Source organism: Thamnophis elegans, chromosome 3 (assembly GCF_009769535.1).
Source record: "Thamnophis elegans isolate rThaEle1 chromosome 3, rThaEle1.pri, whole genome shotgun sequence".
NCBI classification, from domain to species: domain Eukaryota; kingdom Metazoa; phylum Chordata; class Lepidosauria; order Squamata; family Colubridae; genus Thamnophis; species Thamnophis elegans.
In genome coordinates this window covers 20,782,336-20,797,813 of record NC_045543.1, presented here as the reverse complement: position 1 = coordinate 20,797,813, position 15,478 = coordinate 20,782,336, and the positions used below count along the sequence as shown (strand labels likewise).

The 15,478-nt window shown below is 38.9% G+C and overlaps 1 protein-coding gene across 1 annotated transcript in view; it reads right to left on the bottom strand.

Moving 5' to 3' along the window:
- Positions 1–15,478, bottom strand: part of PLCB4 (phospholipase C beta 4) — a 181,348-nt gene that overhangs the window by 26,471 nt on the left and 139,399 nt on the right. Inside the window, exons 19-28 of the mRNA XM_032213719.1 lie at positions 14,382–14,472; positions 12,830–12,925; positions 11,779–11,879; positions 10,103–10,138; positions 7,508–7,649; positions 6,401–6,485; positions 6,055–6,179; positions 4,768–4,819; positions 3,320–3,422; positions 2,106–2,270 (exon numbers count right to left, since the gene is read on the bottom strand). Coding sequence (XP_032069610.1) covers positions 2,106–2,270; positions 3,320–3,422; positions 4,768–4,819; positions 6,055–6,179; positions 6,401–6,485; positions 7,508–7,649; positions 10,103–10,138; positions 11,779–11,879; positions 12,830–12,925; positions 14,382–14,472 — 996 coding nt within the window. The remainder of the gene's footprint in view (positions 1–2,105; positions 2,271–3,319; positions 3,423–4,767; positions 4,820–6,054; positions 6,180–6,400; positions 6,486–7,507; positions 7,650–10,102; positions 10,139–11,778; positions 11,880–12,829; positions 12,926–14,381; positions 14,473–15,478) is intronic.

Below are 15,478 nucleotides of genomic sequence, written 5' to 3'. Positions count from 1 at the left end.
GGGGGGAAAGCAGGTGATTGTTCTGCATTCTAGACAACAGAACAGGTAAAAGGAAAGAAGACACTGTCATGACGGCACCATTAACGTACACACTTCTGGATAAACTTTAGTTGACAAAAAAAATAAAAAATAAAGTAGAATGGTATAGAAAAAAATATAGACACCAGGGATTGCCCTTAAGAGTGAATCTGCATGTGCATTTTGACAAATCTTTTTACGCAATTTCAGGGGCTAACGATTATGTATGCGCAAGCAACATGGTGCAGCTTAACCACAGTGCAGCTTAACTGTGCTTTACTGAACTTGGCATTTCTTCAGAATGAAATGAGATTTGCATGCTTGCATGGAAGATATATATTTGAAAAGTCCCCTTATTTTTTATTTTTTTAAAAATCCCTTGCTGGGTTAATAACAAGGTTAGACTACTTATTTTCATTGGCAAGAAGTTCTTCTACAAAAGTAATATCCAATTTTCTCACAAAGTGGTACAGAAAGAGCATACATGCCTTATAGGAATGAAAATTAAGAGAAGCCCGGCTGAATCAGCCCAAAACTCTCTCTAGTTCAATATTTGGTTTTCTTTACTGACCTGTTGACATCTATGAGGAAACCAGAAGACTGCAAATGATATTGAGAGGCTTACTGCCTGCAACACTCCCAATAATATACAGACCTCATGGTCGCTAGCTGTCAGTAGTTTTGTCCTCCATGAATTTTGCTTAATTCCCTTTTAAAGCTGTTCAATTTATTGGCCATCACGACATCTTATGACAACAGTTTAATTAAGCATTGCATGGAAAAGTCTTGTATTTCTTATGAATCTCCTATCATGCACTATCATTAGATAACCCTAATGGCAATACTGAGTAAAAGACACACACAAAAAAATCTTTATCCATTTTCTCTACACCAGGCATAATTCTGCAAATCTGTCGTCTCTGATTTGCCTTATTTCTAACCTTTAAAATCTCCCCCAATGCTGGAAACCTGTCTTCAGAGGGGAAGAGTCTCCATTGTCATTTGGGTAAGTTCTCTTAATATTCAAAATGGTACATGATTTCCAAATTTGGCTGCACCATAGGTCCATACAGAGATAATAATATTTTCAAGTCCTGTATTCGTGATTCCAAACACAGGATTTTGTCATTTTCACGTAAGCCAAAATGTTCACTGAGCTTCCCATACTGTACCACTTTGTTCCGGTGCAGACTTAAAACCAAGAGTAAGAATATGCACGAAAATAATTCCTCTTGAAAACACTGCCCCTTGCAACTATGGTGATGGGACTGTTTTGTAAAATGGCACAAGTAAACTCACCCCCAGAAGCATTTTTTTTTAAAAAAAAGACTACTTTTCTCCAAATGGTGTCTAGAAAGCTTGTGGTGGAAGAGAGAAGAAATATACACGACGCAGACAGGACGAGGGAGCCAGCCTCAGAAGCAGAGGCAGCACCCCCTGACTGAATCCATGTAATGACATTGACCTTAGCTTTGGATGCAGGGTCTCACCTGCCCTCTTGGCTGAAGGAACAGTGCAAGATAGCAGCCACTGCCAGGGCAGGGAAGAAGTTGTAATCTCCAAGGAAGGCAGAGGTTCCCCAGCCGGAGCTCATTCTGAGCAGACTGCATACCTGGAGCACAGGCATAGCCATAGCCACGAACAAGGCTGTTCCTCCAAGAGGGAGGAAGAAGAAGAAGAGGAGGAAGAGGAGGAGGAGGAGGAAGCAAGAAGAGGGAAAAGCCAAACAGAAAAATAAAAATCATGTGATAGCTACAAGAGTTTCCCTTTAAAAAAAAATCCAGATTTAGTTAATTCTATCCCATGACAAAAAAAAAATGCATCATGGTGGATGAAGGGAAAGTGCAAGATCTGGTCTCCTAAATCAGCCATCCCCAAATCATTGTTTTCACTGAAGTGATGTGCCTGCAATGCCCAGAGTTGAAATTTTAGCTGAGCATTTGGGGAAGGTTTATAACTCAACGCGATTGAGGGGACATCAGATTGGTGAATCTTTTCCTTAAAGATTTCTTGTTCAGGAAAAGTATTGAGGCAAAGTGTTATTCATAAAACCTGAAAGGCATAACTCAGGCATCTGAAATACGTACCTTTCGAAAGACAAAACATTCTTCGTTGTAAACAGGATTTAAGCCATTGTTCATCACCATCCGTGTTCGGAATTCTTTTCGTATCGTGTCAGTGGGAAGGCCATACATATCCACCTCTACATAAGTGCCAATTTTTTTGTCTGATAAAAATTGACCAGATATGACCTTGAAATGGAAGCATAAAAATGTTCAGTCCAATGAGAAATTTAATACATTCAAGTGTATATCAATGTTTAATGTTATTCATATATACAATACAATAGCAGAGTTGGAAGGGACCTTGGAGGTCTTCTAGTCCAACCCTCTGCCTAGGCAGGAAACCCTATACCATTTCAGACAAATAGCTATCTAACATCTTCTTAAAGATTTCCAGTGTTGGGGCATTTACAACTTCTGGAGGCAAGCTGTTCCAATGATTAATTGTTCTAACTGTCAGGAAATTTCTCCTCAGTTCTACGTTGCTTCTCTCCTTGATTAGTTTTCACCCATTGCTTCCTTGTTCTGCCCTCAGGTGCTTTGGAGAATAGGTTTGACTCCCTCTTCTTTGTGGCAACCCCTGAGATATTGGAACACTGCTATCATGTCTCCCCTAGTCCTTCTTTTCATTAAATTAGACATTCCTGCAACCATTCTTCATATGTTTTAGCTTCCAGTCTCCTAATCATCTTTGTTGCTCTTCTCTGCACTCTTTCTGGAGTCTCCACATCTTTTTTACATTGTAGTGACCAAAACAATGCAGTATATTCCGAGGCATTATAAAGTGGTATTAACACTTCATGTGATCTTGATTCTTTCCCTCTGTTTATGTAGCCTAGAACTGTGTTGGCTTTTTTGGAAGCTGCTGCACACTGCTGGCTCATATTTAAATGGTTGTCCACTAGGACTCCAAGATCCCTCTCACAATTACTACTGTTGAGCAAGGTACCACCTATACTGTACCTGTGCATTTTGTTTTTCTTGTCTGTCTGTCTGTCCATCTGCCCGTCTGCCCATCTATCCATCCATCCATCCATCCATCCATCCACCCACCCACCCACCCACCCACCCATCCATCCATCCATCCATCCATCTATCCGAATAAAACATTTCTTACTTATTTCAATCATTTATGACCTGTAGCCCTTACTTTATATGTTAAAACAGCTTCAGGTATCTGAAGTAGCATATTTCAAATATTCCCTTTTCTACGCTGCATTGTCCTAGATGCTTCTTACCTGCACGGAACAAGTTGCTGCAATAACACCATCCACAGGAGTCTCAGAAAAAGGGTCAAATGTCCGATCAGGACGCCGCATGAAATCTGGTTTAAGAAGATAACTTTAAAGAAAAAAAATCAAAACACATATTAATCTCTCCCTTTTGAAAATTGAATGTACACCACAAAGTAATACACAGAGAATTTGGAACAAGGCAATGAAGAAACCTATTTAATTATTCATAATTATTTATCAAACTTAGAGAGCAGCCGTATTACTCTCGGAACAGCTCTGATAAACTTCCAAGTAAGCTTCTATGTTGCCTTCTTTAATTTACAGGTGGAACATTAACTTTTTATTAATCAGTAAAAAAATGAGCACACAGTTTGGGAACTAAGTTATGTATTTCAAGAATGTTACATTAAAAACTGTTGCTCAGAATTATCAACATGAACTCTTCTGTCCTTGCCACTTAGTTATATTTCAGACTTCGGATGCCTTTCCAAAAGTTACAAAGGGCAAAGTTATATTACATCTTGTATTTCTTTTCAAAGGTTTTAATATTCCATATATCGCAAACCTCTTAAGTCATATTTTCAATGTTTCAATTAAATAAATAAACTGGCATAGAAGATAACAGAGGAAATCTGAAATGCCCTACTCGTAAGAAAATATCTAGGGCTTTTAAATGTACATCCCTGGGAATGCTGCAGCAGAAAATATGGTCATATGATAAAGACACTTGATCTTCAAGAGAAGTTGCATGATTTTGGGGTGAATTGAGTAACTTTATGCCCAAATGGCACCTATATAGCATTACACAAGTTATTCTGCCAGACTTAGTTGGGAGTTGTTGCGATTCGAAACTAGTTCAACTTTTGTACAGCAATTGATAGCAAATAAATTTGCAGACAAAATCTGTTTAATAATTTAAAAAAAATCTTAAGGCAAAATGATCTGTACTCCAAATCCCCAACCTTTGCATTTTAGGTGATCATCCTCATATGAGAACAATGGGGACTATTAGCCAAATAAGGGGGAGAGGTTGCCTGCTTAAGCAGACGAGAAATTAAATTACTAGTAACAGGAAAAGCCTCCACATTCCAAATTGCCTGAATTTAGATTTTTAAATCTAAATTTGCTCTGATTCGCTATTCATAACAACAAGTAATCTATTCATAAGTTTTAAAAAAACCAAAGCTGCCTAGCAAATTTAGATTTAGAAATTTAAATTTGAGCTTTTTAGAATGTGGACATAAACTCTACTATCTTGTATCTTAGCCCTTTATTTCCAAAATGTGGTTCCTTTCTTGCTCCTCACCTCTCCTCCCCTTCAGAGACAGATCTCCCAGATTCTTTCATAAAATATAACATCAGGCTGAATTTCTATGGCTTGTATTTCATTTACAGCACATAATTAAAAGTGACGTTCTATATAATGGCAGCTGTTAAATATTGTTACTTACCCACACGACCCGTTATATTCAAATTTCCCCAGATTCAACTGCATTGCTAGATCTGTGAAGAGGTAAAAATAATTTAAATCTTATTATTGAGCAATACCTATCTGGATAGTCTTTTTAAACTAAAAATACAATTTATTCTGGATAGCCAGTTTAGTTAAAATGCTAATCCCACGCATTCCTTGAAAATAAAGAATATGTTTTCTACTTCAGTAGGAATATATTCATCATAAGTTTCCATTCTTTCAGTTGTTTGTTAAATATGAAATTCTAAAAGGGTGTAATTAAAATACTGCATCCCCTTTCCCATCTTCTCTATCTCTCCATTCTGAAGATACGGGTTTGTTAAGTGAATAGTAACATCCTATAGACTAGGACAATAGTCAATAGTGGAAATTGGTCATAATGGACTACAATATTGGGTTAGCAATCCCTACATGTCTGATAGTTATTTACCAATAAATCCAATAACTCTCCACTAAACCTCCAATAAGAATAAGGAGCTATATTGCTCGTGATAGAATTTGATAGACTTCAAACCATCTTCCATATGGTGATTGTTAACAGAGTTACTTTGCTGATTCTTCAATGGATTCTAAATATCAACCCATAGATGTTTTGGTGGAACCAAGTCACGAGGATGTATTTTCTATTGTCCTTCATGACAAACAACAAGCAACAGCACACTTTTAACTCAAAAAAAGTGACACCTATTAATACTTTCTGCTTTGTGGAGAAGCAACTGGCTTCCATACTAGCTAGTTAATCACCATTATTTCCCTCACTAGAAAGAAAAGAAGCAAGTTCTCTGGCTCAACATAACAACATTTTAATTGTAGTTCCTGGTATTGTCCCTTATATTTTTACTCAGAATTTATTTCTAGAAATTTCATGCATGTATATATTCATGCAATCCCTACATGTCTGATAGTTATTTACCAATAAATCCAATAACCCTCCACTAAACCTCCAATAAGAATAAGGAGCTATATTGCTCGTGATAGAATTTGATAGACTTCAAACCATAGATCTATATAGATGATAGATCTATATATCTATCATCTGTTGTGCAGTTTTTATGCTGATGTATAAAGACATGCAGAAAATGGCGCATATCTGTTTTACTGCTTTCAATCTAATTGTCTGCCTAGCTGGATGTAGATTCTTATATTTAACCATGTGAATGAATTCTCCAACAATGCCAGGAGCAAAAGTCACAGCATCTGGCAGAGAGCTTCTACTCAAGCTGCCATTCTCTGAGATTTAGAGTCGGTGGGTAGATCTGCTTACCTGGGGTCTGATAGTTAAGGGAGACCATCTGGCATCCAGCGTTCCAGAAAATTTGAGGCATGTAATTGCTGGAATCCACTCTGCCTCCCTTTGGGTATATCCGACTCATTTGCCGTTTATTGTAGCTGTAGTATTAGTCAGGAAAATTGGAATAACCAAACAACCAAGAGGTAAAATGGTCATATCTTCACATCTTAATTTTTAAATGTTTTAATTCATGAGGCATTTTTCACGAAGTACATACTACATTGTGTTTTATTAAGGTACTGTGTGTTGTTAGTTGCAGTTAGTTCCTTGTTTCTTAAGGCTAAAGAGTCTCATTATAGCTGCATCAATGCAAGGATACTTCACAAATTCAATTGCGTGCGTCTTCAAATAACCCAACCCAACAGACTCATTAAAAGAGGACATGTTGTAGTGAATGTTGCGTTCTAGAAAAAAAACCCATAAAATCTGTTTTGTAAAATTTTCAGAATGAAAAATTGGTTAGGAGAATATTAAAATATTACATTTAAAAAAACATATTTATTACAGACATGAAATTGAACTTCAGGATAAAAATATGCCCAACAAAGAAATTACAGAAACCCACATAAAGTATATGTGTGGAATAACAATATTTATCTCCTAGAACTGACAGCCAGATTAATTGGGATGAGAAATGAGGCAGAAATGATGAATTAAGATCAAGAGTAGTAGTGTAGCATGAAATTTTTTAAAAAAAATGTTTTTAAGTCAGAAAAAGAATAAACATTGCAAAGAAACTTCAGATCCTTAGGGTAGTCACATTTAATGGAAGAGAGAAAAGCAGAAAACCAAAATCAAGCCAAAAATATAAAGTAATCTGTTCCATGCAATCTCTTTTTAGTTGGGTGCCAATGCTAATTTACTTTCTCTTTGTAATCTGCTGCCCCCAAGTGGAGAAAGGATAACACTAAACATTAGGAAACGTCATGCATGAGATAATATACAGTAATGAGGAAGAACACAGGTAGTCCTCGACTTACAACAGTTCATTTAGTGACTGAAGTTATAACAGCACAGAAAAAAGTGACATGACTTTTTTCACACTTAACGGCTGTTGAAGCATCCTCATGGTCACAAGATCAAAATTCAGATACTTGGCAACTGACTCATATTTATGACGGCTACAGTGTCCCAGAGTCATGTGGTCACCTTTTGCGACCTCCTGACAAGCAAAGTCAGTGCGGAAGCCAGATTGGCTTAACAATCATATTACTAACTCAACAACTGCAGTGATTCACTTAACAATGGGGGCAAGAAAGGTTGTAAAATTGGGCAAAACTCACTTAACAAATGTTTCACTTGAGCAGCAGACATTTTGGGCTTCATTGGGGTCGTACGTTGAGGACCACCTGTAAAAGTAACTACTGGTACGACAATAAGGGGAGGGGTGGAAACCCTATTTAAAAAAAAAATCTTTTAAAGTTACCTTCTGCTACACTGAAACCTTGAAATTTAACAGGCTGAGCGTAGTTGATCAATGTTGATAAGTATGGGTGTATATTAGTTGTGGCACCTACATATTTATAAGAAGCCATCCATGCTTGTTCATCGTCTGCAGTTATCACGCCCTGAAAGTGTATTGAAATAAACACATCCATTGGTGGTAGCATCTCTGGGTTCAAGTGGGAATGATTGGAAAGAAGAGGCAGTCAGAATGACAATAGCATAGAAGAAGCATACTTATTTAACTTTTGTCAGTGCCTGCACATGTTTACCTGTAATGAAGAAAGATATGGGTTGTGTGTTCAAATAAATATACTGTTGTGTAGGGCAACAGTATATTTCTCCCAGAGCTCCGGCAGGCCCGCCAAGGAGGAGCCCGGACGAGGCTGGAGCGAGAGCCGTGGAGGCGAAAGGCTGGCCACTCGGGGCTTGGAAGGGGGAGCGGAATGCGGGTCCTCCACTCCCGAAAAGTCCGGGGAGGGAAGCGGGGCTGGCCCGTTTCCTCCCGGGGCTGCTTGGAGATGGAACCGGGGCTGCGGAGACTCGCCCGCGGCCGGCTTCTCTGGAGCGGGGGGGGGGCGATATAAGCGCAGCTGAGCCTCTTACTGCTGCGGGCCTGGCTTGCGGAGTGCAAAAAGGGAAGGGGGCCTCTTGGAACCCCCCCCCGCTTCGCCTTTCACCTCCATGGCTCTCGCTCCTCATTTGAAGAAGTCAGCTTCTTTTTGCCACTTTAAATATTCTTCAGGGAACTATTTCTATTTCAACTGGTGAACCAAATAATACATACATGTTGCAGTGAATTTTGGAAAGTGTTCAAGAATAACTATAATTTTCTATAGGAAACTGACCATTTCAAAATGACGTCCCATATTACTACACTTATATACTCGGTCAAACATCAAATATCACTTTATAGCTGCATATTATAGGGGATGACTGATTGGAATTTTGAATTCCTCCCCCCTGCCCCCTCCCTCAGACACACCTTTTCCAGCTGTGTCAGAGGATTTCAACTCTCCTCTTGTCCGCCATGATGAAAATGTAAAAAGAAAAAAGCAACTTAGGCAAGACCTGCTGCTCCCAGACCAGGAGGCAGAGAACCACGTGCCTCCTTTGCATAAGGAATTTTTCGCCTTTTAACCCTTGCTTAACTCTGAGCAAGGGTTAAAAGGTGAAAAATTCCTTATGCAAAGGAGGCCCGTAGTTCTCTCGCCTCCCCCTGCAGTTAGCACTAAGCAGAGTCATTCTGGCAGCAACTACCTTAGCCTTTTTCCTTTTAATTTTCCTTTTCTTTTCATCATGACACTGGTGAGGCCCCGCCTCCTCTGACTGCACGTCCCTGATTCTACCTCTTAAGTTCTTCAGATAAAGATAGTTTAAGCAGCAACAATTTTGTCTCTAATTCACTCTCCCTCCTGAAATTACAATTTTAATAGTCCAAAATTTTGCTTTCCTTTCCCTAATAAAATATATTTTCAAAAAATATCATAAAGTTGCTATTGAATAATTTTAGAGTTGTCCAGAGATAATAAATGAGTAGCAAATAAGAACTCTATCCTCTTTCAGAAGAATAACTAAATATACAGTATGTGATATTCTTATTGCAAGGGAAAAGATAGTGATCAAAGCCCATAAAATAAACTGAAATCTGTTCATCAGCACAAATTCTTCTAGGTAGGTGAAATATACAATGAAAAAAAAACTTTCACATTTTTATATCACAGTTTTTCCAGATATTTCGCCTGGCATCTGCATGCCTTTATACCAGGGTGAAATTCAGCAGGTTCTGACAGGTTCTGGAGAACCGGTAGCGGAAATTTTGAGTAGTTTAGAGAACTGGCAAACACCACCTCTGGCTGGCCCCAGAGTGGGGTAGGAATGGAGATTTTACAATATCCTTCCCCTGCTACGCCCACCAAGCCACACCCATAGAACCGGTAGTAAAAAAAAATGATTTCCACCATTGCTTTATGCCCCTTGAAGTGACACAAATCCAGGCCATGGAAGGTCAGTCTTTTCTTGCAAAACAAGGACAATAACGATGTTACAATGCCAGAGTTGTAAACCCAACTACCTCTATTAAACAGGCACCGCTCCATAAAAGAGGGGAAGAAATACTCTGTAGGCCCAGGAGTCAAAATATTGGAAGAGAAGACAAATATGGAGAAGAGGAATGGGGAGGGGGGGGGGGAGATCCAAATGAAGCATTTTCGGAAGAACATTTCACATGCAATCCCACCCAAAGAAAAGGAAAATAATGCGAAAGTAGAAGAGAGAAGGATAAATGAAAGGGGAGCCAGGCTGACTGAATGCTGTATGTCTATGTAGACACCTATATAGCTGAGAGACCAAACTCATGCAGGCCTTCCATCATCCATGAACCTTTTATGTTGGAGTGCAGGTAAGCGCAGGTGTTACAACTTCCTCTAAAGATACTGCAATACAGCTACTGAATCCTTAATACTAGCCAAATAAAGAAGTAATGCTGCAGCACATTAAAAATACAGTTTACAAAGCGGTTTTATTAAAAACGGAAAACTAAAAATGTAGAAGCTATGAAAAATATCTCATGGGTCACCTTTTTATTGTTTTCTTGTTCAGAATCGTCCACAGCCTATATGGGGAAAAATATAGATATTATCCAAAATTGTTTCAAAATCACACACTCAAAACTCAAATGCGTAGAGAGGGAATACTTTGGGCAGGTCTGTTAAATATATCCTTTCCACTGTTTGCATGCAGTTTTTATTTCCATTCAAAAACAACAACATGGTTGGTAAGATGCCAAAGCAAAGACCTTCTGATCAGAAAGGAGGAAAAAAGGGGAAGTCTTTGATCAGGAATTATAATGTGGTTGGGAGTCCAGTCTAGATAATGGATACGTCTGGATTTACTATAAAACAAAAATCTTGTTTGCTCAGGGGATTGATTTGCTGAATTTATATCCTACTGCAATCAATTGTCATGCTTTTTTGCTTACATACTAGAGGTGAGTTGCTCCCTGTTAGGCCAGGTTTGGGCGAACTGGTAGTGGTGGCAGTGGGAGGTTTTGTCTACGCGCCCAGACGCTTCTGTGCATGCATAAAAGCGTCATGCGCACGAGCGAACCGGTAGTAAAAATAATGACAACCCACCACTGTTAGTACCACATAACTGGATTATGAAAGCAAGCCAGTTAGCCCAGATTAAAATGAAGCACATAATGACTAAATGGAGGGAAGAAGCTCATTAACTAACTGGAAACATACTATGACATTAGGGGGATCTTAATTATATCAAAGTTGAAATTCTAAAGAAAACAAAAGAAAAAGCAACTGAGATATTAGAACTTTTGAACCAGCAGACCAAGAGGTTGTTTTTTAAAAAAAAAAGTTGGACAAAAGCCAGCTGGCAACAAGCAAATATTCTGCTTCATCAACTCCCCAGGTAAAACCCAAAAAACATCTATATAAGAAGGAAGACGCCAGAATTCCAGCAGGAGCAAAGTTACAAATGTTTCCCTGGGCAAGCAGAACTTGATGTGTTTGCTGTTGGAATACTGTTAACAAAGAGCATTCTACAAGAAGAAAAAAAAGATATCCCATGGAATGATCTGTTAACAAAGAATCTCTGGTCCTTAGATAGAAAAGGAAGCTGTCCCAGTCTCAGACAGAATTATTACTTCTTCTTTCTTCCAGTCTTCTATATAGTCTCCTACTATTATCTCAAATTTAGCCCTTTAGATTGTTTCCTTTGCTATTTTTCAGACAGTTGCTTTTTAGGATCTAGGACAACTTGTCGCAGCCAACTTGCCATGATCAACTCACCATGGGCCAACCCGTCACCACCAACTTGCCACGGGACAAAGGTGAGTGGTCCCATTCCATGCTTTTCACTATTCCCAGTATCAGTGAGAAATTATTCAGTACAGGTACCAATTACTCATGAGACAATAATCTCCTAGCTCTTTAGTCCTTCAGCAGTAACTATCAAAGAAGAAAGTCAGGTCTTGCCTTTGTAACTTTAATTCAAATTATATGTATGAAGGCTGTACAATATCTTCTAGGACTGGCTTTTATTGGGGAAAAAATGATTTGGGATGCTCTGCATGGTATTTTCTGAGGACAACACTTGATATATCGTAATACAATATGACCTGGATAAATAGACACTGCTTGTTATTTAAAATTGTTCTAAAATGGCATCCACATTTTTTTTAACCTACGTGTTCTTTTGGTTGCCTTTTAATCTTTTAATTAAATAAAGCTGTCTTACCTTTTTGATGTGATTAGCTACAGATTCTTTTTGGCTCAGGTCATCTGCAGAAAGCTCACTTCCAAATTTATACTCTGGATGTGCTTCCTCTTCTTGCTCCCCTATGTAGTAAAACGGTACAAAAGGGAATAAAATGTTAAAAAAACTACCAAAAACCAAAAAAACAAGCAGCAAACCAAAGATATCAAACCAAAGGCAACAGAAAGGTTCCTTAACTATCAGCCTTCATTCATTAAGGGAGATCATGCTCCACTTCATGCAAATCCAATGACAGCTAGCTAAAACATGATTTAACCTTCTGTATTAAAAGTTCATCCTCAATTTTCTTCCATAGCTCTTCATAAATTACACACTCATAATAAATTTGCTAACTGATAGATGACAAAGAGGCAGAGAATAATTCATAGGAGGACAGAAGGTATACTGTTCACTAAGGGCTTAGCAACTGGATGAATCCCAGTTTTATTTTGTTTTCTAGTGTTTAAGTTGTCCCATTCAGCACTTACTTTAAAGCCAACTCATTACTTTTCATAAACAAGTTTCTTTCCCTTCAATCTATCTGCTCTCAACCTATCTAGTTTGAAAACCACTATGTTCAGTTGTAATTTATCAAACCTGAAGCTGAGAAGGACATCAAGGGCTACAGAAAAACCTTTGGGAGGCATTGGGATATGATGTCTTGCTACAGATGTTGCCCCTTATTATAGCCTGTATTTCCTGCACATAATCTTAAATTCAGAACCCAAAGATAAATGTACAAGTGACTGCTATAAGAAAACAATAAATATCAGCTGTCAAGTCAAAGGGCTCATTCTAAGGCAGGGGTGGGGAATAATGACCCTTTTATGACTTGTGGATTTCAACTCCCAGAATTCTTGAGCCAGTTATTCTATGCTGGCTCAGAAATCCTGGGAATTGAAATCCACAAGTCATAAAGGAGCTTTTGTTCCCCATCTATTCTAAGACAATATATCCAGCATGCTATTACCTGATACACTGCAAACTTCAGCAAGAGGAATTAAAAAATATGACAAGTAAAACATCACTTTACCACATTCTATCTCCTCTTCATTATCATCTTCCAGAATGCTGACAGGAGCAGCCGTTTCACCAGCCTCCATCATACTTTTCAAATTTTCAAGCTGTTCTATTTAAAAGAAATATGTGTACATATCCATTCAAAAGCCCCACAAAATTTTGGAAAATAATTCAGGTAAAACTTGGTTTAGAAGGTTTGCATAAAAATTGAATTCCAGTGTATTTCTTAACAGGGTCATTATTTCTCATTACTGGTATTGAAATAATATTGTATGTTATTGCATTCAAAATTACTGCCACATGACTAATCACAAAAATGTACATATACAAGTAGAAGTGGATATGTATGGGAATATAATCTCTTCTTACCCAGGTTACAAAGTGCTGTAACATGTAATTGTATTATTTTTTGCTTGATAGCAGTGCATAGACATAACAATTCCCTAATGGCAGAAAAGAGATATAGCAGGGGTGTAAAACACAAGGCCTCAGGCTGTGGGAATCGCAGTCGCCCATCACCGCCTCCACATACCCCATTTTCAGCCCTGCATGTCTCATTTTCAGCCTTCACGTGTCCCATTTTTGGCCTCTACACATCCCATTTTCGGGCCATTCCAGGTGCCAGAATGGGCCAAAAACAAGATGCGCAGAGGCCAAAAATGGAACAAGTGGAGGCCAAAAACAGCATGCACAGAGGCTGAAAATGGGGCATGCGGAGGCAGAGATAGGCAGCAGCAGTGATGGGCAGCGAGAGCAGCAATGGGCAGCGGTGATCCCTGCAGTCCGGAACAGATGATCGGCAGTATTCCGGGAGACTGATCCAACCGCCAATCAGCTTCTCATGCTAAATCAGGCTGTGCTGAAGCTGACCAGGCTGTTTACTATAAGGAGGCAAATTGCTTGGATGCAGAGGGAGATTTTTTTTTCTTGTTTTCCTCCACAAAAGCTAGATATGTCTTATAGTCCGGAGCATCTTATAGTACCAAAAATACGGTATATATGTATGATGGGCAGGTATATATATTTTATAAATATATACATACGAGGTGGCGCAGTGGTTAAATGCAGCACTGCAGGCTACTGCTAGATCAGCAGTTTAGCGGTTCAAATCTCACCGGCTCAGGGTTGACTCAGCCTTCCATTCTTCCGAGGTGGGTAAAATGAGGACCCGGATTGTTGGGGGCAATATGCTGACTTTCTGTAAACCGCTTAGAGAGGGCTGAAAGCCCTATGAAGCGGTATATAAGTCTACTGCTATTGCTATACATACAAATAGGCGATAGCATCTTTCCTCCAGAGGAATTGGGAATCTAACTTTCAACCTTGTCTATAAGCATAATGGCCATATTTACTGAAAGCAAAAAAACATCAATACATCTAGTGATAGTAAGGTAAAAGCAAAAACTTTGACCCTAAAATGTAGGATTCTCCAGAAGATGCCCTTTCAAGACTTCACAAATAATTCACAGTGCAATGAAGTGCTATTATTAGGAAACCAACACACAATTTAAGCAATAGTGTTTTTTCATTTAGACATTAAACATTTTAAATGCACTTTAACTTACTTTTTTCCACCTCTGGCTTCAACCTCTTGTTTTTAATAAGAATCTTTTTTCTCAGATCATTTGGGGCGGGCAAGGGTCTTCCTGGTTCGAGCTGAAAAGCAAAAAAGGCATAATTAGGAAATACACTCCCTGCTGCCTTTTCTTGCTGCTTTCCTCACAATTATTGTGGTGGTGGCAGTTATGCACTCACACAGACACCTAAAGGAAGAACAGTCGTTTGTGACTTGCAGAATGCCTGTTAGAACTCCCTTTAAAAGATACCTAGGAAATTATCTTCTTGCATTTGAGAACTTACCCGTATTTTTCGGAGTATAAGATGCACCATTTTTCCTCAAAAAAGAGGCTGAAAATCTGGGTGCGTCTTATACATCGAATACAGCATTTTTTGCCTCCTGAAGCCCCGCCCCTTTCACCAAAATGGCCATGCATACCCTTATGTTGGCTTTCAGAGAGTTCCTGGGGGCTGGGAAGGGAAGAAATGAGCAAAAAATGGGCCATTTTTTACCCACTCAACCCCCAGCAGCACTCTATAAGCCTCCGTAAGGCTATGCATGCCTTTTTGTCACGCAAACGGGCTGTTTTTTGCTCATTTTTGGGCCCCCACTACCAGGAGCACTCTGCAAGCTCCCCCAAGGCTATTCATGCCTTTAAAAAAAAAAAAAAAAAAACGGGCCCGTTTTCGCAAAAAACAGGCCATTTTTGGGAGGTTTGCAGAGTTTTTTTTTCTTTTAGAAAGCTCTTTAACTGATTGATGAGAATTACATAGATCAAGTGATGTGCCAGCAGAAACAAAGTCTTAGGTGCTGCAGATTGTCAGCGATTTCCTTCTCCAGCACATGGATAAATACACCTGGAAACATCTACTTACCTACTTATTCTCTCTCCCTACCTACCTACTGTATTTCTCTCTCTCTCTCTCTCTCTCTCTCTCCCTCTACCTACCAACCTACCTACTCTCTCTCTCCCTACCTAATTACTGTATTTCTCTCTCTCTCTCTCCCTCTGCCTACCAACCTACCTACTCTCTCTCTCTCTACCTATCTACTGTATTTCTCTCTCTTCTATTTCTCTCTCTCTATCCCTCTATCTACCTACCT